Here is a 22,816-nt window from a genome sequence, read left to right as displayed (position 1 = left end):
AACTTGTAGAGTTGGATGTCAAAAGCTTCCTTTGATAAAAACAATGTTTAATATGATCTACTTTAATGAGTTCGCTGACTACAGCTGTAGTTTACAACAATACCACAATGAAACAATATAGAACATTGGCCTTGAACATTAGCGTTGGGGTTTGATTGATTTAATGCTTATGGGTATGATTGCCCTAACTTGGAGTTCAGAGATTTTTACAATTTTTGTGTATAATTATTTCATTTTTAGAAAAATACCAATACATTTGATGTCAAAATAAGTTTGCTCAAAGTGATGTATATCTACAACTGTGAATATTACAAAAAAAACACAAATGATAATAGTCAGTGGTTGCTATGAAGTTGCAATGAAGAGTGTATAATTTTTGGCAATGATGAACAAGGATGACTCTTAAACAGAAAGCTCATCACTTGAAACACAGATGGGAGAGAACGATTACCTAAACTGACCCAAGATATAACTATACGTATATGACTATAGAATCACACAAGTAGTCTTCCTATATATTTAGTCCATAAATGAAGCATTGCCTATATTATTAACTGATGTCTACACCTACTATATCTCATTTTATATCTACAGTATACAAAACATCTATATCACTGGTTCATCACTAGTCGGGATGGTTCAGAGAGGGCCTAATTTTGAGTGTATCTGGCTAATTGCTAATGTAGAATTCCTTCAGCCAGAATTCTTCCACATGTTGTTATCTAACCAAGATTTTAGACGTACTCGCTAACATCAAGTTCACCTACTGGTTGTCATTGAATTGACTTCAACTGTAAGCACTTAACAACAGTTTCTAGTTTTTCCTTACATCTTTAACAGATATCTCACATGATTTTAGTCTGTTAGAACAGGCTACCATATTCACAGCTGTCTTATATACTATCTGGTAGTAACTTCATAAATACTTTATACATCTGTTTATTCTACAACGTCAATTAGACATATACATCTTAACTGTATTCTCTCTCCATGCAATCATAATTTATAGAAAACCTTTTGGATTACATTTTGCTTTTTACTCCCATGCAATAGATTCTTCTGCTGGTTCACCTGTCCACCAGAGTTCATCAGGTAAGCGCGCTCTCATGCCATTGTAAAATAACACACATGGTGATACAGCTGTCACGACGACCACCTTCAGCTACACAGATTGATTGACTTTTTCAACATGAGCCAGCCTACATGCAGTTCTCGTGCACAAAATATTTGAAGAGAAGCAGATTCCTGCAGATTATTTCTTTTAATGTTTTTATAACCAACCTTCTGGAAAAGACTTGATCATTCTTAAACTATTGCAGCATGTCTCAAAGTCACTGAACTGCTCCTTCATATGAACATTATATTGCTGAGAGAATGAATCTCAAAGGTAACCCTGTGCTGATCTATTGAAGTTCTCATTGTTACTTTCCATCTTATACTATTCCCCAAAAAGCTACTTTGTTGCATTTAACCTTGTTTTATTACGAGCAATTTCAAGCACCAGCCATTTTGTGATGCTTGCAAAGCAAACTATGGTAAAGTATAACTGCAACCAACATTTTATCATAAAACAATAATACATTCATTACATCAACTGTCTGCAGGAAGGTATGTAAGACCTACATATTAACAAATAAAGTAATTAATGAGATACACAGCATTATTCAATCAAAGCAAAAGGATCAGCAAATAAAACCGAGTCCTGAGTTGTAAATAACTCACTACTAATAATAATTATATGATCACACAACTCGCAAGGTAACCTCAAGACTCGCAAGGTGATCACATGACTCGCAAGTTGACCATATGACTCGCAAGGCAGTCACATGACTCGCAAAGTGACACATGATTCGCAAAGTGACACATGACTAGCAAGGTAGTCACATGACTCGTAAGGTGACCACATGACTTGAAAGCCGTAATTCCTGAGAAAAAAATGTTAACTGCATAAAAAATAGACAAATCATTATAAATATTTGGTTAAGACAGAAACAAAATAAAAATAACAATATAAACTTCTAACAGAATAGAAACTAAATCTGCAATATAAGCGTAAGAGTTGAATCCACCAATGATGTCTATGGAGATTCTTGTAAATACACGATAAAAGGAAAAAGAGAGGTCAGTCGCTCAAGTTGGTGATAAACCATAAATATAGGTTGATAATGCTGTCAGATTCGGCCTCGATAGTCTGTAAGGGATGACTGTTTTCAGGGTATATAAACAACCTGCAAGAAAGTCATGCATAAAGCCAAACAAAGATGAATAATTTTTCATATTACAAAACCATTTGCAAAAAATTAATTCTACAGCAGAAACTCTAAAATAGAGCATTCATTGTTACCTATATAAATGAGATTTTTTCGAGGACAACTGGGTAAGGTAAAATATATTTATACGATGCTCCACTTTGATGTGATTTTTGGTTATTCTAATGAAGCCTTAATATTTTCAGCAAAATAACTCTTTTCTAAAAGTTCTACAGCTAGGTGATGACAACTATTCCATCCATGCAACCCTCCCACCTAATTCAAAAGTCAACATAAAAATTTTTTAGTAAGCAGCCTTTTTTTATTTATCAAATATGACATTCTCATAGAACTTAATATTAAATTAACTTACAGATTTTTTGTTCTTTTTTATCCTAGTGTGTTCAGTTGAATATGTTATAAACTAGATGGAGATGCTAGCGTCTTATTTCAACGACAAATTATTCAAAGAGAGGAAGAACCAAAACAATTAGTGCAATGGTTGAACAATGAACATAACCAACAAATATAATACTTCTCACATTATGAGTATGACCTGCAATCATTCTGAGTCTGCTACTTTTATCAACTGTTGTAGAATGCATAAGTAAGCCTTAAAACAAAAAACCAAATTGATTTATTTACACACACAATTTGATAAAAAAGTTACCAGTCGAAAAGGAAATTTTTCTTAGAATTTTTTGTAAAGTATTTCTGAGCCTTATTAATAGGTAAAACCAGCAAACCCTAGATTAAAATATGTTGGAAGGGCTCATACCTGGCTGGCACACCCCGACTTCTCAGTGCTTTGTAGAATTCTATTCCTTGAGATGGAGGAACCCTTCTATCCTCTTGGCCCAGCATCACCATCATAGGAGTCTTGATATTCTCTAGGTGGGCCACAGGTGACATGGAATAAAGCTTCGAGTATAACTCGGCATTCGGTACTGCACACGGGATGTAAGCGTTATACCCAATCTCAATATGAGACCTACACAGACATTATAAACACTTGGATGAAATTTTAAATGTCGTTATTATAGTAGGGACAAAAAATGAAGCATCCATTGTTACGTATAAGTAGTAAGACATCGTAACAATATCCAACACTTTTATTTTGGTTTAAGAGTTGGCCATATCTTAAAGAAAGCTGTGGCACTTATAAAATGGAACCACATCACTTCGCAGAACGACTGTCAAGCTGCAAAGCATCACTAAACTTTTAAGTGTTCCATAATGCCAGACACAAATGAACCTGTTACACTGAAACGTTTGTTCTACCTCTTATCTTTATAACGTTTACCTGCCCCATTCATTTATTAAACTCACAATTAACTGAATACATCATAGTAGGATTGTGAAGCTGACCCAATGACCTTCAAGCATTGTGTGCCGCCCACAGATTGTTACATCAGATCTTCCCATGATAAGATAGCATTAATAGCACTGTATATACCTATGCACCCGACACGCATACTCTGATTTTCGAATTTATTACTGCTCGCAAAACATGGGGTACAACTGCTAGAGACGCAGACATCTCTTGTGCCCCCGACTATGTTGTAGAAACTTGGGCTGAACACCAGGTCAGCTTTGGAAAGCCATGCCTCTAAAATGGGCCTATAAGATTCTGTAGCATTCTTGGCTTATGGATGCTCCAAGTATATAAACCAGGGAGTATGGAACAGCTCCCTTCATCCATTTAATGGAGACCGTGCTAAGTGTTTATATAACAGCAACTAATGAACACTTACCAATCAGGGATATCTGACAATGCAACTTTGGTGGCTAGATTGGTGACTGGGTTACGTCCCACAGCAGCCTTATAGAAGTCCTAAAACAGACATTCAAATATTTCCTATACGATGTAACAGTTGAGAGAATAGTTACTGTAGAGAAGTCCTGGTAAAATTAACTTCCTGTAAAGGATGCATTACACTCTTCTTTATCTGATATGATATCAACTGCTGCTTAGCTACCCCACACGATGAAGACCTTTTCCCGTAACATGAGGCAGTATGGACATTCCAAGCGCTTATACTGAATGTACTCACTCACTTGAGGAGTTGTGTTAACCTGCCCAGTTTCAGTCCATTTGAATATTAAAGAATGATGGCTCTGCATTTAATTTAAAGCAATCAAGAATAGATAAATAAAAGATAAACATGACATGTGTGTAGATCGGCTGAATTCAATTTTTAATAAGCTGTTTTATTAAAATGTTATTTTAAATTAAGGTCCTTTGGGGCACTGTTTGACAAAATGAATAAGTGTGTGTCCACCATCCAGAATCCTTAAACAATCAACAGCAGGACTGAGATAATGCAATATTACTTAATATTATAAGGGAATTTTCCCCTAGGTACTACCATAATCAGAGGCATGTGAGCGTAACTCCTCTGGTACATTTTTATCTATCACATAAAATGGAGATCTGCTTTTCATTTTTAGTTGAGGAACTTCTAGGCACAGCTGAAAGTGAGACAGTTAACAATGTTGATGCATTGACCAGATCCGTAATCTTATGTTCTAGAGATGGAGACACAAGTATCGAGCCACAACCAAGGTGTTCAAGTGCCAGGTATGTGCACTGGAAATAACTGAACAGCACTGAGTAAATGCTTGTGTATATATAGCTGACTTATCTCTTTCAACTGAAAGTAATGATTTTACATTCACTTAGTCACTTGAAATCTTGTATAACACAACAAATTATTCAATTATATCTGCTTAAAGTAATTTACCATTAGCCAAATGTGGCACTGGAGGATAGAGCAAAACCATTTTGAAGCAGCTACCAGCTACCTTCGGTGATTTGAACCACCCACAAAAATCTTTACTCTCCAAAGTTATTTTAAAGCAATAAAAGTGTTGAATGTACAAGAGTTTTTACTCTTTGGCATCCATTGCACTTTTTCCTTAATATATGGGATGGTGCTAGGCTTTGACACCAGTTGCAGAAACTTATAATTAATATTTACAGATATCTAAGTGACACATAGGACACAATGACAGAGAGAACACAATGAAAATGAGGGCACAGTGACGAGGAGGGCACAGTGACGAGGAGGGCACAGTGACGAGAAGGGCACAGTGACGAGGAGGGCACAGTGACGGGGAGGGCACAGTGACGAGGAGGGCACAGTGACGAGGAGGACACAATGACAGAGAGAACACAATGAAAATGAGGGCACAGTGACGAGGAGGGCACAGTGACGAGGAGGGCACAGTGACGAGAAGGGCACAGTGACGAGGAGGGCACAGTGACGGGGAGGGCACAGTGACGAGGAGGGCACAGTGACGAGGAAAGCACAGTGACGATGAAGGCACAGTGACGAGGAGGGCACAGTGACGAGGAGGGCACAGTGACGAGGAGGGCACAGTGACGAGGAGGGCACAGTGACGAGGAGGGCACAGTGACGAGGAGGGCACAGTGACGAGGAGGGCACAGTGACGAGGAGGGCACAGTGACGAGGAGGGCACAGTGACGAGGAGGGCACAGTGACGAGGAGGGAACAGTGACGAGGAGGGCACAGTGACGAGGAGGGCACAGTGACGAGGAGGGCACAGTGACGAGGAGGGCACAGTGACGAGGAGGGCACAGTGACGAGGAGGGCACAGTGACGAGGAGGGAACAGTGACGAGGAGGGCACAGTGACGAGGAGGGCACAGTGACGAGGAGGGCACAGTGACGAGGAGGGCACAGTGACGAGGAGGGCACAGTGACGAGGAGGGCACAGTGACGAGGAGGGCACAGTGACGAGGAGGGCACAGTGACGAGGAGGGCACAGTGACGAGGAGGGCACAGTGACGAGGAGGGCACAGTGACGAGGAGGGCACAGTGACGAGGAGGGCACAGTGACAGGGAGGGCTTTGTTTTAGTACTTAAGCAGTGCTGTTGTTCTTTTTACAGGCAAACCCTGTAGAAAGTACAATGAACTAGTTTATCTGTTTTAGCAGTCCTAGTGATGCAGTGGGATAGTTTACAATTTGCCAATATCACAACACTTGCTATTGTTTTCATGTATGGATTCATTTGAACAGTTAAACTTTTTTCCTTTGTAACTACAACTAGCAAATGAAAAGGATAAGGTAATTTTATGTACGGCAATTCAAAGCTATTTGGCATAATTTTTATTGTTTATTACTTTATATTCTGTTGCTTGCAATGACAAAAAAGACAAAGCATTTTCGTGTCTGCAAAAAATACTATAAAAACAGCCTATCTAATTTCATGAGAAGGTTGTGTAAAAAGGAAACAGACTGTCTTTGTGTGCAAAAAAAAGTCAAGTCAGTATTTTTTAGAAGCTCGAGTCTTCTGATGCACATTAAAAAATTGAAATTCAGTCGACTGTACAGCAGTTTCAGGATCAGCCAATAATCTATCTTTTTCATCAGTAATTGGCCAATCAAAATTTTAGCAAACTCAGGTCAATTTATGCCTACACAATTGCTGTAGACTTTTGAACAAAATCATTGACAAAAATAGTTTTTTTTATATAAAACAAGCTGCTATAATAGTCACTAAGATTTGCAGATAGGTTATCATACTTCCTGTCACAAATGAAGCTGACAAACTAGTAATTTTAGACTTTGATGGGTTTTGAATTTCTGAAAAACAGTCGCCAAAGTCCAAAAAAATCTTAAATGTATTAAAATACGTATATTGCACATAATTCTAGAATGCAAACTTACTGGGTATTGTCCAATGAGGTGGGCAGCTATAAATCCCCCGTGAGATCCTCCGAGTACAACAACTTTGTTCTTGTCCAGGCCGTACTTGACTAGCACCTCTTCTGCACATTGCTGCACAACCATAAGTTATAACATGTTGATGAACACAATATTGCATGTAGATGTGAACTTGCAAAATATCATAAAAGACATTTTGATCATTGAAGATAGTGTTGTAACATTGGTAGGGAAATACATGTTCAATAATTCAAGTTGCATGAACTTCGAGAAGAACAAGAGAGCTAGAGTGTATTACAAATAATCATCAATATTTAACTCTAATAGAGGCTGAGATTATCAACTTTATGCAATACATCTACTAAGATACATATGCAACTGTGCACTGTGTTGTACCAAATTCATTGGCACAAAACAAAAGTGCTAGCCTTTTGTTTGTCTAGTTACATTGCCTGCAGTGTCTGCAAGAAATTTGGAATCTTCTTGGTTAAAATGTTTACATTGTTAACCAGTTAGTAATAAACATACATTGCTTTGTGACATGCATATAGCATGGGCATTCAGCTACTATTACCTAATATTAAGAATTTATGTTAATGAGATATTTAATAATTATCAATAAAATTCAACGATAATCAATAAATTGTGACCAGGACAAACAAATGTAAAAATTTAAAGAAGCGCGGCATCAAGTAAACTGATATGTATAGCTAGATTGTTTTCCATTTGATCATACAAATTTTATAAATTGTCTTTATACAGGTAAATACAACATAGCATTGCATGTTTGCAAAATATGTCAGCACTGCTTCCCAACATGTATAAAGTTTTAGCAATACCCAATTCTAATTACGGAAGGAGATGATAACTTCACTATAGCCTTGAAGTTATGCAGCTTCCATGCGCATGCTTTAGTCCTTTCTATGCTAGTATAAATAAGCTACCTTCAATACGTATAACATTCTATATTTAACATTAACATGAGATTCAACATCTCCCATCCTCTTTCCTTTTTCCTCAGAGGCACTCTAAGGCCAAACAAGCAAATCTCGACAGTGTTTGGTTTTTACTGAATCATCCAGACTTCATTGTTACTCTGGTTGATGGGATGGTTTCATAAGTAAGGATGGTTACCTTGTGTTCATTGTCCCAACTGACTCTGTCATTGGTCTATTGCCGTAATTGACTTTGCTATTGGTCCATTGCCTCAATTGACTCTGCTATTGGGCCATTGCCTCACTTGACTCTGCTATTGGTCCATTGCCTCACTTGACTTTGCTATTGGGCTATTGCCTCACTTGACTTTGCTATTGGCCCATTGCCTCAATTGACTCTGCTATTGGGCCATTGCCTCACTTGACTCTGCTATTGGCCCATTGCCTCAATTGACTTTGCTATTGGGCTATTGCCTCACTTGACTTTGCTATTGGCCCATTGCCTCAATTGACTCTGCTATTGGTCCATTGCCTCAATTGATTCTGCTATTGGTCCATTGCCTCAATTGATACTGGTATTTTGCATCTGTATGCTTACTGCTAAAATCTCTATTCTACTGACTTACATTCTATCATTGTGATAATGTAATGAGAATATAATTCATACCTTAAAATGCAAGAAATATTCTGTTTCAAATCATGTACAACATGAGTGATGTAAGAGGCCTCTTTATTCTAGTGGGCAGATGAGTAGATCACCATATAAAGGATCACCATATAAGATCACCAAATAGGGGGTTCTCATAATAAACTTGTAGCTTTGATATATATATATATATATGTATATATATATATATGTATATACATATATACAGTATATATATATATATATATATATATATATATATATATATATATATACATGTATATATATATATATGAGAGGAGAGAGAAAGAGAGCCATGACTTGCTCTCCGTCATGACGGCGGAGAGAGACGGCAGCGTTCTTCTCTCCGCGTAGAGAGAAGAACGCTCTCTACGCAAAGAGAAGGCCATGGACGAGAGAGTCATGGCGGAAGAGAAAGTCATGGCAGAGAGAGAGTCACGACGAAGAGAACGTCATGGCGGAGAGAGACTGTCATGGCGGAGAGAAAGCCATGGCGAAGAGAGAGAGAGAGTCATGGTGGAGACAATGGTTAGTGATGAGGCCCAAGGATATAGGAATAAGGTTATATTCATGAATGCTGACCCACCTGTACGTCCTTAATGTCCGCATCACCAACATAACCAAGCAGTGAGTTGATGCTGTCCTCACCAAAACCTGTTGAGCCCCGATAGTTTACTGAAACAAATGCAAAAATTTCATCTCGAAACTATTTGCCTAACGCGAGTCTCTGTAAAAGAGCTTCTAATCTTCTAGTCTCGATTTTTAACAACAGTTACTCGCTTAAGGCAACAGTTACTCACCTAAGGCAACAGTCACTCATCTAAGACAACAGTTACTCACCTAAGGCGACAGTTACTCGCCTAAGACAACAGTTACTCACCTACGACAACAGTTACTCACCTAAGGCAACAGTTACTCACCTAAGACAACAGTTACTAACCTAAGGCAACAGTTACTCACCTGAGACAACAGTTACTTACCTAAGACAACAGTTACTCACCTAAGACAACAGTTACTCACCCAAGGCAACAGTTACTCACCTACGACAACAGTTACTTACCTAAGACAACAGTTACTCACCTAAGACAACAGTTACTCACCTAAGACAACAGTTACTTACCTAAGACAACAGTTACTCACCTAAGACAACAGTTACTCACCTAAGACAACAGTTACTCACCTAAGACAACAGTTACTCACCTAAGACAACAGTTACTCACCTAAGACAACGGCCACTCACCTAAAGCAACAGTAAAACCAATCTTGACCAGGAAGGCAAAGTTGACATGATAGCCCATTGTGATCACCGAGTGAGGACCACCTACAAATAGTGAACTCAAAGTGAGGCACCCCTACATGAAGGGATCATAAATGAGGTACACCTTCATATAGTGATTACAGAGTAAAGATCCCCCAGATGCAGTGAGCTTGATTAACTTCCAAATGTACTAAACATATAAAATGCACCACCAATGCTTTTATCACAAAAACAACAAGAAAATAAGAATTTGAAGAAGCTCACCTTTTCCATAAGATAAGCAGCCACAACAAATATAATAAAGATGTTAAAAATAAACCCAGCTCTTCATGTTCAGGCAAACGAGATCAACTTGTAAAAAATATGAATATGCATGCTGGTAAAAAGGGCAGATAATTCCAACTATTAAAGAGATTCCTATGAGAATATGTTTATGGCACTGCGATGTTATCTACTTTTTTCACAGTTTCACTTTGAAGTAGAAATTTGATAAACAGTTGTAAAGAAATGTATGATTATTGAAGCACAGGTCTAACTTCACCTGATCTCATCAAGTAAATGTCTGCTATTGTAACATACCATGAGGTAGTACAACAAGACCTTGACAAGCCTTGTTCACAGGCCGCAAAATGATGCTTTCATATGTCAGCTTCTCTACAATCAGAAAGATGTGGCAGCAATAAACAAATTGGCGAACAAAGAGCTAATGCATTTTTTAAAAATACGATTAATTTTATTGGTTTCCTTAATAATTGAACAATAATATATTCCAATGAACAGCAACATTCAAAACAACCCTGCTTACCACCGTATACAAGCTTAATACTTAATTTTAATGGTTACTTTCTTGTAATAGGCATCTTTCAAAATATGTTTGAAATTATCTACAGATGGTCTGTATATACTTGTCGAATATTGAACTAAAACTAAACTAGTAGAGTTGGATGTAAAAAGCTTTCTTTGATAAAAAACAATGTTTAGTATGATCTACTTTATTGGGTTCTCTGACTACAGCTGTAGTTCACAATGATACTACAATAAAATGAAATTGTTAAATTACAGCTAAATAGAACTTCGACATTTAAAAAAGTTTTATTTTCGTTATAGTAACCTCATTTGCAAAACTTTTCCAACTAGATGTTCTCAGTAAGCAGTTACACTTTATTTGGTCGATCATGAAGTTTAACCCCCGTTTAACCCACAGAGAGTTTAACAAAACTCATGAGACATGCCTTCTTATTAGCGGAAACAATTCAGCTTGATGATGAATTACCTTATTTCTTTTATGAAGGTGCATATCCTATGATATTCATTTAATTCATCATGTTTTAAATATATAACATTTTCTTATGAGACTTTCTTGCTGTCTGGTGAAATGTTTCTCTTAGAAAGAATTACTTACTAGCTAATTCCAGTAAGCATCGTTGAAAACGATACTCGACATGAACTCTCTAACATCGTACCAGCGCTATATTTCACATAACATAATGATCTGCAATTCCACTCCAACCGCGGAACAGAATCTTAAAATCGTACCATAGATAGGATGAGGCACGAGGGGCTTGTGCTGTAGGACTTCCCATGATATATTAGTTAAGGTATTCCCCGCCGCCAAATACTTCCATTGTATACCGGAGTCAGAGCCGAGCTCCTCTAGTCGACCGATCGCCTTCAAAGGTATAACATTGGAAAAATGAGAAAATCATGAAAAACCTTTTGTCAACGAGAGACAGTCTAGAAGTAGATAAAAGACCGCGAAAATCAAAAGTGAAACATGTGGTGTTCAGAGATTCCTATCCTATTTAGCGTGAGTTATAATGTGTTTCGTTGTTTTAAAATGTTGAAGAATGATTTTAGACTGAAATTGAGATAAAGTCGATGGACTCACTAATCTGGGTGGAGTGTTTATGGCAGACGTTGCAACTAGCATAAGACCAGCGGCGATGTCTTGCACTACCCAGCAAGCATCTCCAGATGTCAGTCGCTTAACCTCTCCTGTCTCAACATCCGCCGCAAAAATGCCCTAGAAAGTATGCGATAAATAACATTTTCTAAATAAAACGCCTTTAAAATGGATCACAAGAGAGATGCATTCTCAGCTACACTGAGCACTTTTAAACAATACAGAATATTAAATATTTAAAAAGTAAACACTTGACATCTACTACAGACAAGGAACAAGAGTGCATGAAGAGTGACACTGAGGCAACTGGATGCAACCGGATGCAACCGGATCCAACTGGATGCAACCAGTTGCTACTGGATGCAACTGATGAGGAGACAAACCTTTCTTGACCTTGAGGGAGTAGAGAAGAATATGTGAGAGCTATCGGGATGCCAGCAACGCGGTGGCAGGGCTGCCGTGTAAATACCCTGAAAGGCTGATTCGGGTTCAGGGCTGTGCACCAAATCTATAAGCACACTTGTCTCACCAGATTTCCAATCAATCTGCAGTGAAAGAAATACAGACTCCAAAATGTGGAAGAAATAGTTGGAGCAACTGACTATCAATATGTAACAAACAGGTAAGCAATTAAACACTCATATTAGTAAAATATAAGTATTCTATCCACTAAAGAGGAATACGGTGATATGTTGGCGTTTGACACTTCGCGTTTACACCAGCAAACTTGAGCACTCATCTACTGTGTGTTTGGCTGTAGCGTGTTGGCCTACATATACGTGTTTAATAGCATTTACAATTTATCTGCATCGATTTGGCTTTGGAATGGTAAATATAACAATTTTTTTTACTTTATTACCTATAAACTATACTATTACTAAACTATTACTATAAACTAGGCTAAAAGGAATCAAAGTATTTAGAGATGTGCACTGTACATTAAACACAAATACATTCTAAACTACACATCTATGCAATGTGCATTATACAAATACAATACACACTATACATCTATGCAATGTACACTAAACACCAATACTATATACACTATACATCTATGCAATGTACATTAAACACAAATACAATACACACTATGCAATGTACATTAAACACAAATACAATACACACTATGCAATGTACATTAAACACAAATACATTCTAAACTACACATCTATGCAATGTGCATTATACAAATACAATACACACTATACATCTATGCAATGTACACTAAACACCAATACTATATACACTATACATCTATGCAATGTACATTAAACACAAATACAATACACACTATGTAATGTACATTAAACACAAATACATTCTAAACTACACATCTATTCAATGTGCATTATACAAATACAATACACACTATACATCTATGCAATGTACACTAAACACCAATACTATATACACTATACATCTATGCAATGTACATTAAACACAAATACAATACACACTATGCAATGTACATTAAACACAAATACAATACACACTATGCAATGTACATTAAACACAAATACACTATACATCTATGCAATGTACATTAAACACAAAGACATTCTAAACTACACATCTATTCAATGTGCATTACAAAACATGCAATATATATTACACACAGTCTAGTATGCAATATAAAGATTGGAGTTGTTTTGCCATCATCATACATATAGAACATGCCATATATACATATGCAATAAGCACTGCCCACACATACGCAATGTGTACTTCACAAGTTCCAATAGTTTTGCGATCATCATTCTTAAAACACTGACAAGACAGTTTCACAGCACAAGCAACAGTCTTTGAATTTCAGTCCACAGCCTATGAATTTCAGTCCACAGTCTACGAATCAGACATATATGTTTTATGCTAACTGACCAGCCAGTAGTCTCGCAACACCTGTTGCAGCTTCTCAAATCAAATAAGCATTAAAAGAGTTGAGAAAGCGATATATGCTTACCAACATGAGCCTCATGCATTTACAATGAGCTCCTCCAGCCACACACTCTAGGTAGGCGAGCTTCGTATTGTCTGGACTGAACCTTGGAGACTTAGCCGAGATATTCTCAGCAGGAGTGAGAGAACCTTTAAAGAGGGTGAGCAAATATCCGAAACGCATCAAGAATAATATTTGCTAACAAAGTACTAAGATACATGTAATTCAGCTTGGTAGCTGCACAAAGCTATAAACTACATTACAACAACAACAATAATAACAATAATAATAACAACAACAATAACAACAATAATAATAATAACAATAACAACAATAACAATAACAACAATAACAACAATAATAATAATAATAATAACAACAATAACAACAATAATAATAACAACAATAACAACAATTTTGAGGAAGGTCTTCTCTTAGTGGAGTTGAGGAAGATGTTGGATCCTTTGGCCTTTTGTTAAGACCCGGACTCAACATGGACTACAACCAGTCACCTACCACCACACGACTGTGAAGAAAAACTTTTACGACAATAATAACAATAATAACAACAATAACAACAATAATAATAACAATAATAATAACAACAATAACAACAATAATAATAACAACAATAATAACAATAATAATAACAACAATAATAACAACAATAATAATAACAATAATAATAACAATAATAATAACAACAATAATAATAACAATAATAACAACAATAATAATAACAACAACCATAATAATAACAACAATAACACAGAGCAAGAAAGATACAAAGTGGAACTTCTAGCAAGAAGCAGTAATGCATTGCAGCAGTAACATAAATAGGAGTGGCAAGAAACATGAGTAACACAAAGCGATAACAATACAACACGAGTATAACAATAACAATACAACACGGGTATAACAATAACAATACAACATGGGTATAACAATAACAATACAACATGGGTATAACAAAAGTGTGAAATACACTCAAACTGAGAGAACTAGAAAGTCAATATTCAGGAAGAGATGCGGAGCAAAAGCTACGCAGGTAAAATATTGTGTCTAAGAATATACTCAGCCTAGCATGACTAATTCTAATAGGAACAGGAGAAAAGCCAAAGGTTTGCATGTTACTAACACATCAACCTACATGTATATCAACCCGTATTAACTGCTCAACACAACAAACTAGTGAGTCAATAGGAAACTTACGGAGTGTTTTGGTTTCAAAATTGTAGTGGTAGAGAATTGATCTAAAATAATGCAAGATACGATATTACATAAGACAATATTGCATGATACATTAGATAACACAATATTGTAATATACAGTATTCAGTATCATAATATACACTGAACACAGTTAGATAACCTAGAAGATCATATTCACAGTAATGTTAGTTGTGGGATTTAGCTATTTAGGTAAGTTAAAACTGCATTCGGAAAGTGAGCATGGGCAAATATAAAATTTAAACGATGCAAAGTAACACGTTCCGAGGGAACAAAACCAATTGAGTCTCTTTTAACATCTGAACATAAGTTAAAACTCATCTGGAACGTGTTTGTTTTTCCTCTCTCGGTGTTATTTGCAGTCAGTCAACTTTAATAAAAACGGTCACTGGTAAAGTTAATCGTGGTGTTGGGAAGGGAAGATAAATCTATCATTTAGTATGCTGATATACAAGCAAGTAAATTCAGACAAAGCATACATTATGCTGTTTAAATAGGCAAGCGTGGGTATGTGTTGTATGCATCTAGTAGTATCACAATGCAAGATGTTTGGATTAACTAGTGAACAAAGCTGTTAGAGCAAGTTGAACATTTCAACTACTAAACAAAGGCATTCAGAGCCCAGGGTTGATACTCTGAAAGAAACACCCCCTGGCTAGGCCCAGACTAGGATATTGTACCCCCAATTACCTGGTTGGTCAATTTGAAATACACCCCCTAAGCACTGGGAGTTCCCTAGGGGCGCCCAGGTTCCACGCCCCGCTAAACATCCAATATGATTCAGAAGCTAGAAAAATAATTTCCACTAGGCCTATAGCATATGTACCCCCTATGTGTTTAGGGGAACACCTAATCAGGCCATCCAATGAAATAAATTGTTCAGCAAAACTTAGTAAATTTTATTTGGGCCCCCTAAAGTAGCAAATTCACTGACAGTGCCTCATGGTCTAAAAACCCCTAAAATGTGATTTTGGATCGAGCCTTGGGCCTTTTGGGGGAGTATCAACCTGGGATTCAGAGTAGCTGAGAAAAAGCGATGAGAAGGGAAGCTCCCTATAATTTGTACAGTAAGAAGCAGTATTAAAAGCTATCAAATACACTATAATTTTAACAATGGATTCACAAAACCAGTCACTTGTTTTCCATTTGGAAACCTCCGATAATCAAGTGTAACAAACGGGATACCCTAATTGTTGTCAGATCTTACAGCATTATATGTTATATATCACAATTGTCACTAGTATGTGCCAGCGCGGTTAAACACTAGATTTAAGCCCCTGGATAAGATCACATGCACTTGTCTCAAGACAGGACAGGAGATCATCTTCTTTACATTAATAATTTCATACACTATTCATGGACACGCCTCAGTTAAAATGTCTAAATAATAAATAGGTATTCAATTACTCAGTATACTGAAGGGGACCAAAAAGACTGGTTAAGGAGAAAAACTAACAACTCACAATCTGATTGGACAATGGAGTATGCCGAGCTTGGTAGTCTGATGAGGAAGTGCGCAGAAGACCAAACCATTCTCTTTTGGACACCAGACAGCCTGTTGGAGACATTCTATTATGCATGTAAGCGACACAACAGAGATGCTTTCATAGAAGCAACCACACAGAAATTATGACTTTCTCACGACGTTAAAAAATAAATGACAAGTTTAAAAGTTTTTTAAAGCACGAGAAGATTTAAATATCTCTGAAAATATTGTTCAAATCATTGCAGAATTCTAGCCTCATTTGAGATACAAACCTAACTTACCTACATTAAAAACCTTTAAAGGCATTATTTAGATGAGCTAAGTCAGTATCTAGAAAGAGGCCGGAAATATGCAATGATTTGATTAATATTTTAAGATATTTGTGCTATATTAGTGTGTAGCATACCTGACCACATGATGAGTTAGCCAATATTTCTTCCTCTAGTACTGTGACATCACCAGAGGTGAGATCAAGCACGCATACGACTGGCTGTTCCTTGTCTACAAATGCCTCTCCCCAGTCTTCCTTATACACAAACTTTTCACCCTGCAAACAGTGAGCATTTACATAACCAAACCGTGTTGCTTTAGCACTGAACACGCTCGTACATGTCGAGAAAGTTTTATTACTGACTGTCACTATCACTTTTATGTACACAGATCTACATACCGATATAGTCTCACATTGAAACATGATACACAGAAGTCTCCAAAGTACATAACTCTAGTTTTGGTGTAGTACATACAACTACACACGCAACAATTTTAAGCATTCAAAATGTTTTGGAGAGTTTTTAACTAAATTGCAAAATTGTGGAAAAACGAGTCTGGAATATCATAGAGTCAAGAAGCTGTGAAGCGCGGCATGTGCTGCCGATTTACTCTGACATCATCAAAGAATTGGAATGCGGATAAAAGGTTGACAGATAATAGGGCATGGACAAACAGTTGAAAAGGGTTATAGCGTTCACGGCCAGAAACAAATCAATTCAATAGCTTCATATCCTGTTGGCATAAAAGCAATACAATTGACTGAAGCCACGAGTTGATACACTCCAATAGCTCTATACAAACCCGGATATCTTTACAGCCGGGAGAATCCGGATTCAAAGATGTTCATTACGCTTAATCGTTTAATCACTCCTTTGATTAGCCTGCTACATGACGCCTCATAAATATATATGTCACGCCTCATAAATATATATGTCATGATTAGTATGTCATGCCTCATAAATATATATGTCATGATTAGTATGTCATGCCTCATAAATATATATGTCATTATTAGTATGTCACACCTCATAAATATATATGTCATGATTAGTATGTCACTCCTCATACACATAAATATATATGTCATGATTAGTATGTCACACCTCATATATATAAATATATATGTCATGCTTAGTAGGTCGCACCTCATATACATAAATATATATGCCATGCTTAGTATGTCGCACCTCATATATATAAATATATATGCCATAAATAGTATGTCGCACCTCATATATAGAAATACATATGTCATGCTTAGTATGTCACACCTCATATATAAATATATATGTCATAATTAGTATGTCGCACCTCATATATATAAATACATATGTCATGGTTAGTATGTCACACCTCATATATATATATATTAATATATATGTCGTGGTTAGTATGCCGCACCTCATATATATATATATATATATATATATATATATATATATATATATATATATATATATATATATGTCATGCTTAGTGTATTGCACCTCATAAATATATATATACGGTATATATATATATATATATGGTATACATACATACTGTATATATGTAAATCTAGACATATATATATATATAAATGTATATGTAAATATATGTCATGCTTAGTATGTCACACCTCATATATATATATATTATGTATATATATGTATATACACGATATACATAGATATAAATGTCAAACCTCATATATATACATGTACATGCCGGACCTAGTAAAGAGCAAATATTTACGATGCTTCTAGTGAACATACATGTCAAATCAAATAGATATACACTGTATATGTATATATGTCAAACCTGATGAATATGTGTTATGGCCATCTTACGATGCATACAGAGAAACCGTGTGTATGTCATACTTATCTTAAATTGCACCCAAAGAATATATATGTCACATCTATCCTACATTACCGACAGCCACTAGCATGTACCTTGTAATGCATCTAAGAAAACATGTAAAAGCAAAAGAAAAGTCTCTAGATGCACCTGACTCACCGCAACTGGTTTATCTTCCTCCTTCATCTCCTTTTTAAGTTCTGCAAAGTAAGTACACGTCTTTTTCTTCTTTTTCTCTGCCACATAAAGGAGTCGGTCTTCAGCTAAATTCCACTGTAAACATCCAAACGCTCCTACAACATATATACATGTGTATTACTTGTTGGCAATAATTATTTTATTCGCAAAATGACAAATCATATTTTAAAAGTGAGTCACTCGTGAGTAACCAAACAAAGGTTACTAGTGTGCATAGTGAGAAAAAAGGACAAATACAGCAGAGTAATTAAACATATCAGGTAGCCATGAAGTGTAGTCATAGTTAGTGACCTTACATTCATGGTTAGCAATATCCTTGTAACATAATAATAACATTTTAATAAGAGTACAAGAACCATCCAATGATTAGCCAAGTGTTAAACAATAAACAGAAGAATAGGTCTCATCTTGCTGAGCTTTTCTAGAAGACCCTAGACGAAGTGAAGGTCATTTCGAACAAACATTTGTTGAAATTAAATTTGTGACACTGACAGGTTTCAAACAGTTATAAATATTGTTTTGCATATTTTGTTTCATTAATCCTAAAATTTATTAGTTTTTAACATTATTAATATAAATCATAGAATGTGAACTTGGTTCTGAATAAAGAAGATATCACACCAAATATTTAAAAAATAGGATGACCATAGAAAACTTCACAAACAAAAGTAATGGGATATAATCAAAATTTTATCATAGAAAGTTCAAACTACGCAATATATACATAATAATATATATACATAATAATATATATATGCATATATATATAACAATATATATACATATATATTTACACAATAATATATATATATACATATATACATAATAATATATATACATATATATAATAATATATATACATTGTACATATATATATATATATATATAATAATATATATACATTGTACATATATATATAATATATATACATAATAGTATATATACATAGTAATGACACATTTATGAAAGTCATGATGAAAGAAAACAAACAAGCAGTTTGCTTATTCTTCTACAAAGAGTAATTATTGTGCTTTGCAAACAGATCTTTATCGTCCAATCATCATCCTATATAAAGTAATTACAAGATTTCAATCAAAAATAAATTTAAAAAATGAGTCCAATCATAGCAACAAGAGAGCCAACCTTTTTTGCAAAAATAAAAAATATAGATATTGGTGACTGCAAAAATATGTTTGATATAGCGACTGTTAGATTATGTTAAAAAACTTCCGACTGGCCATCGATTTGCTTATTTTTGTGAATGCCAAAAATGGTTGCCTACTTTCTATTAATAGAAAAGTTGCAATGATAGTTGATTGTATATCTGCATATGCCTTTCAACACAAGAAATTGGGTGTAACAACCTAATCCAAAACATATTAAGACTTTACGGGTGTTTAACAACCTTCCACAGTAAACATTCCAAACTAACTCACGCAGTTTGGCATGTTGATTGTCACGAGCGCTAACAATCAACAGCTAGTGACACCATCAAAAGAGACACATTTCAAAGATGTCACTGTTCTCTATTTCCAATATGTTTTTGGCTAAGCATCAACAACAACGTGACAAGTAAGCCACTTACTATCTTCTCCATAAACCACACCGTGTTTGTCAGATGAGCTCACATTAAAAACTTTCTTGCAGTGTCCACTCTTACACCAGATCTGTAAAAGTAGTAAATTAGCCAATACCAAAACCAGACTCAGAGTAAATAGTACATTACATTCCATCTACATTCAAAAGCCTTATTTACCAAAATTTTTAGCTGTCAACATAACTATTAGCTGTAAGGCTGTTAAGTCTTCATATAGAATACATCTGATGTTTTCACCAACACTGAGTGCCTATTTCATATACCAAACATCACATACCTCAAAGTGGTACTTATCTTCTGATGCCTTATTTTTATCTGGTGTATGTTTGCGTACAATAACGCTTTGACTTCCTGAAGGTGATGCAACATTCCATAAGCTAGAAAGATGAACAAATACAACAAAATTGATGAAAAAAAACAACTATTGTTTTTAATACTATAATATTATAACTAAAACTATGATGAGTATAATATTATAATAACAATATAATAACTAAAGACCCCGCTGCTGGCTGTCATTTTTTTTATTACTGGCTCTTTTGCAACGATCAGCTGAAACTTTCAACTGGAAAACACTTACTACCTGTTACTTCAGTTTAGCATAAAACAGATTTGAGTTTTTAACAAAGTCCACATTAGTAAGCTGGCTACGTTTCATAAAAATACAATTTTTGCAAAAAAATTAAATGGAAACTACACAGATTCATACTCCATTGCTCCTGTAACACAATCTTGTAAAAAATCAACACTGAGCTAAAATAGACATGAACGATTATTTTAAAGACTCAGAAACAAAGTAAGGTGGCTGACAAGTTAGACATGATAACTCTTACAGACACCTGAAGGCGGCACAAAACTTCTACAATCGCTATTTTTGTGTTATTTCAGCTGTTGTGAATTATGAAATGTATTTTTCAAAAGGAACTACCAGCAAAGTAGCAGTATCAAAAATAAATATTGTTATGACGGCCTTAAAATGAGAATCTGAACTACACAAAAATATAGACACATACCATTCCACAACTACATGAGGCTTAGATCTGGAAATTGAAGTGAAGGACTCGTCGTTGTGGAGAAGATACGTCTGCATGAACTTGTGGGAGTTACTCTTTTCCAGACATCTTTGTGTCCAGACAGATTCCACAGTTACATTTGAGCCGTTAACTTCTGACAGCTGACCAGACTTGAGTTCTGGATTTTTTGCAAGTTCCCGGAACAGTGCTACTGCTTCTTCCTCCTGCAATGTGTCATAATACAAAGAAGAATTAGCAGTATCTTAGACTGGCTTGTAAATGGATAACAAAATCAACTAAGATTGCGACAAAAATGATCACTAAAATAATCTCTGAAACTTAAAAAAGCGACTACTAACGGCACGTAAACACAAGGTTATGTAATATATATATATGCAGCTGGATGACCGTGTCTGTTAATTAAAAAAACAGACTCTACAGTAGTTTCCTAAACTAAAAGAGCAAGTAAATAATCTGAGCTACTCCAATTTTGAATTTTTAAGATGCATTGAATACGATGTTTTATGTACCAGTAGGCGTATCTATTAGGTTTAAATTAGGATTAAATAATGCAGTATTGTTTTTGCTATTAATAAATTAGTAAGATGCCAACCTACCATTTGTATTCCAGGAGATAAGAGGCTCGATGCTATAAAGTTACCTATTTTATTTTTTAGTGATATTCAACAACTTTCATAAAAAATCTAAAAGGCAGTGAAGGAAACGTTACGTTGCTTTATTAATGCCTTCCTAGCGGCTGCTGCAAGTTCATTCAACCGACTGGCTTTAACGCTTCTATCTTGCCTTTGATCAGTACTCACCCTTTTATAATGTCTACTCCGCCTTGATCTGTGGAAGGTGTGTCTTAATAGTTTACTAAAAGCTGATTGGACAATAAGATTGATGCAGCCGTAAACAAGCCTAGCACGCCAACCTTAATAATAAGCTGCGGCAGTGAAAGTAATTAGGTATGTCAGGAATTGTCTAAATATTGTTCGTGAAAGATATTTCTTTTACAGTAGATCAGGCAGCTCTTCCCGCAGCTTTATGAATAATTATGTAGAAGTAAAATTACTGGCAATCTAAGTTTTATAGTTACACAAGACTGAATGTCACTAGGTCCATGGCAACCGAAAGTTCAACTTCGGTGTTCGCTTATTAACAAACAAAGGTTTTTAATTAGACAACTCATACATAACTGCCTAACTTATTAGCAAGCCATTATCAAGGATAACTGTAACATTTTGGTATTCTAATGATGAATGCTATAATTACACCAAACGTAATATCTCAACAACGCTAGCATGTTTAATGTTGTAAGAGTGAAAATATTTGGTAAAATATATCCATTGTTATCATGTCACTAACATAATTATCTGCTAATAATAGCAGCTGAATTTTCATATATCCTACTTCTTAAAAACTTTAAATGCAATACCTTTTAGACTCAGCTCATAAGCACGGTTAGTGACCATATACCTGTGCAGGGTCATGTTTTAAAACTGATGTTGTGGATAAGTATTTCAATTCTCTGCTCA

General features: G+C 35.6%; 1 protein-coding gene across 1 annotated transcript; it reads right to left on the bottom strand.

Annotated features, from left to right (window-relative positions):
• Positions 1-1,815: 1,815 nt before the first annotated feature.
• LOC137393893 (acylamino-acid-releasing enzyme-like) lies at positions 1,816-21,366 on the bottom strand. The gene is made up of 18 exons (XM_068080607.1): positions 21,279-21,366; positions 20,543-20,642; positions 20,254-20,335; positions 18,630-18,763; positions 16,765-16,905; positions 16,336-16,427; positions 14,856-14,896; positions 13,668-13,792; positions 12,088-12,249; positions 11,690-11,824; positions 11,338-11,470; positions 10,381-10,455; positions 9,784-9,864; positions 9,130-9,218; positions 6,945-7,055; positions 4,004-4,083; positions 3,028-3,240; positions 1,816-2,228 (listed from the first exon to the last, which is right to left on the bottom strand). The coding sequence occupies exons 1-18, from the start codon at positions 21,353-21,355 to the stop codon at positions 2,123-2,125; spliced, it is 1,977 nt and encodes a 658-aa protein (XP_067936708.1). The 5' UTR covers positions 21,356-21,366; the 3' UTR covers positions 1,816-2,122.
• Positions 21,367-22,816: the final 1,450 nt, after the last annotated feature.

This window comes from Watersipora subatra, chromosome 4 (assembly GCF_963576615.1).
Source record: "Watersipora subatra chromosome 4, tzWatSuba1.1, whole genome shotgun sequence".
Classification (NCBI taxonomy): Eukaryota; Metazoa; Bryozoa; class Gymnolaemata; order Cheilostomatida; family Watersiporidae; genus Watersipora; species Watersipora subatra.
Note: the sequence above shows the minus strand (reverse complement) of the source record. Positions and strands in the feature narration are given on the sequence as shown.

Coding starts and splice junctions, on each gene's coding strand:
- LOC137393893 (XM_068080607.1), bottom strand. CDS start 21,355: ATGCAGACGTATCTTCTCCACAACGACGAGTCCTTCACTTCAATTTCC. Junction 10,456..11,337: donor CGTGCCTCATCCTATCTATG/GTACGATTTTAA, acceptor TTCTGATTGTAG/AGAAGCTGACATATGAAAGC. Junction 3,241..4,003: donor TTGTCAGATATCCCTGATTG/GTAAGTGTTCAT, acceptor ATGTCTGTGTAG/GTCTCATATTGAGATTGGGT.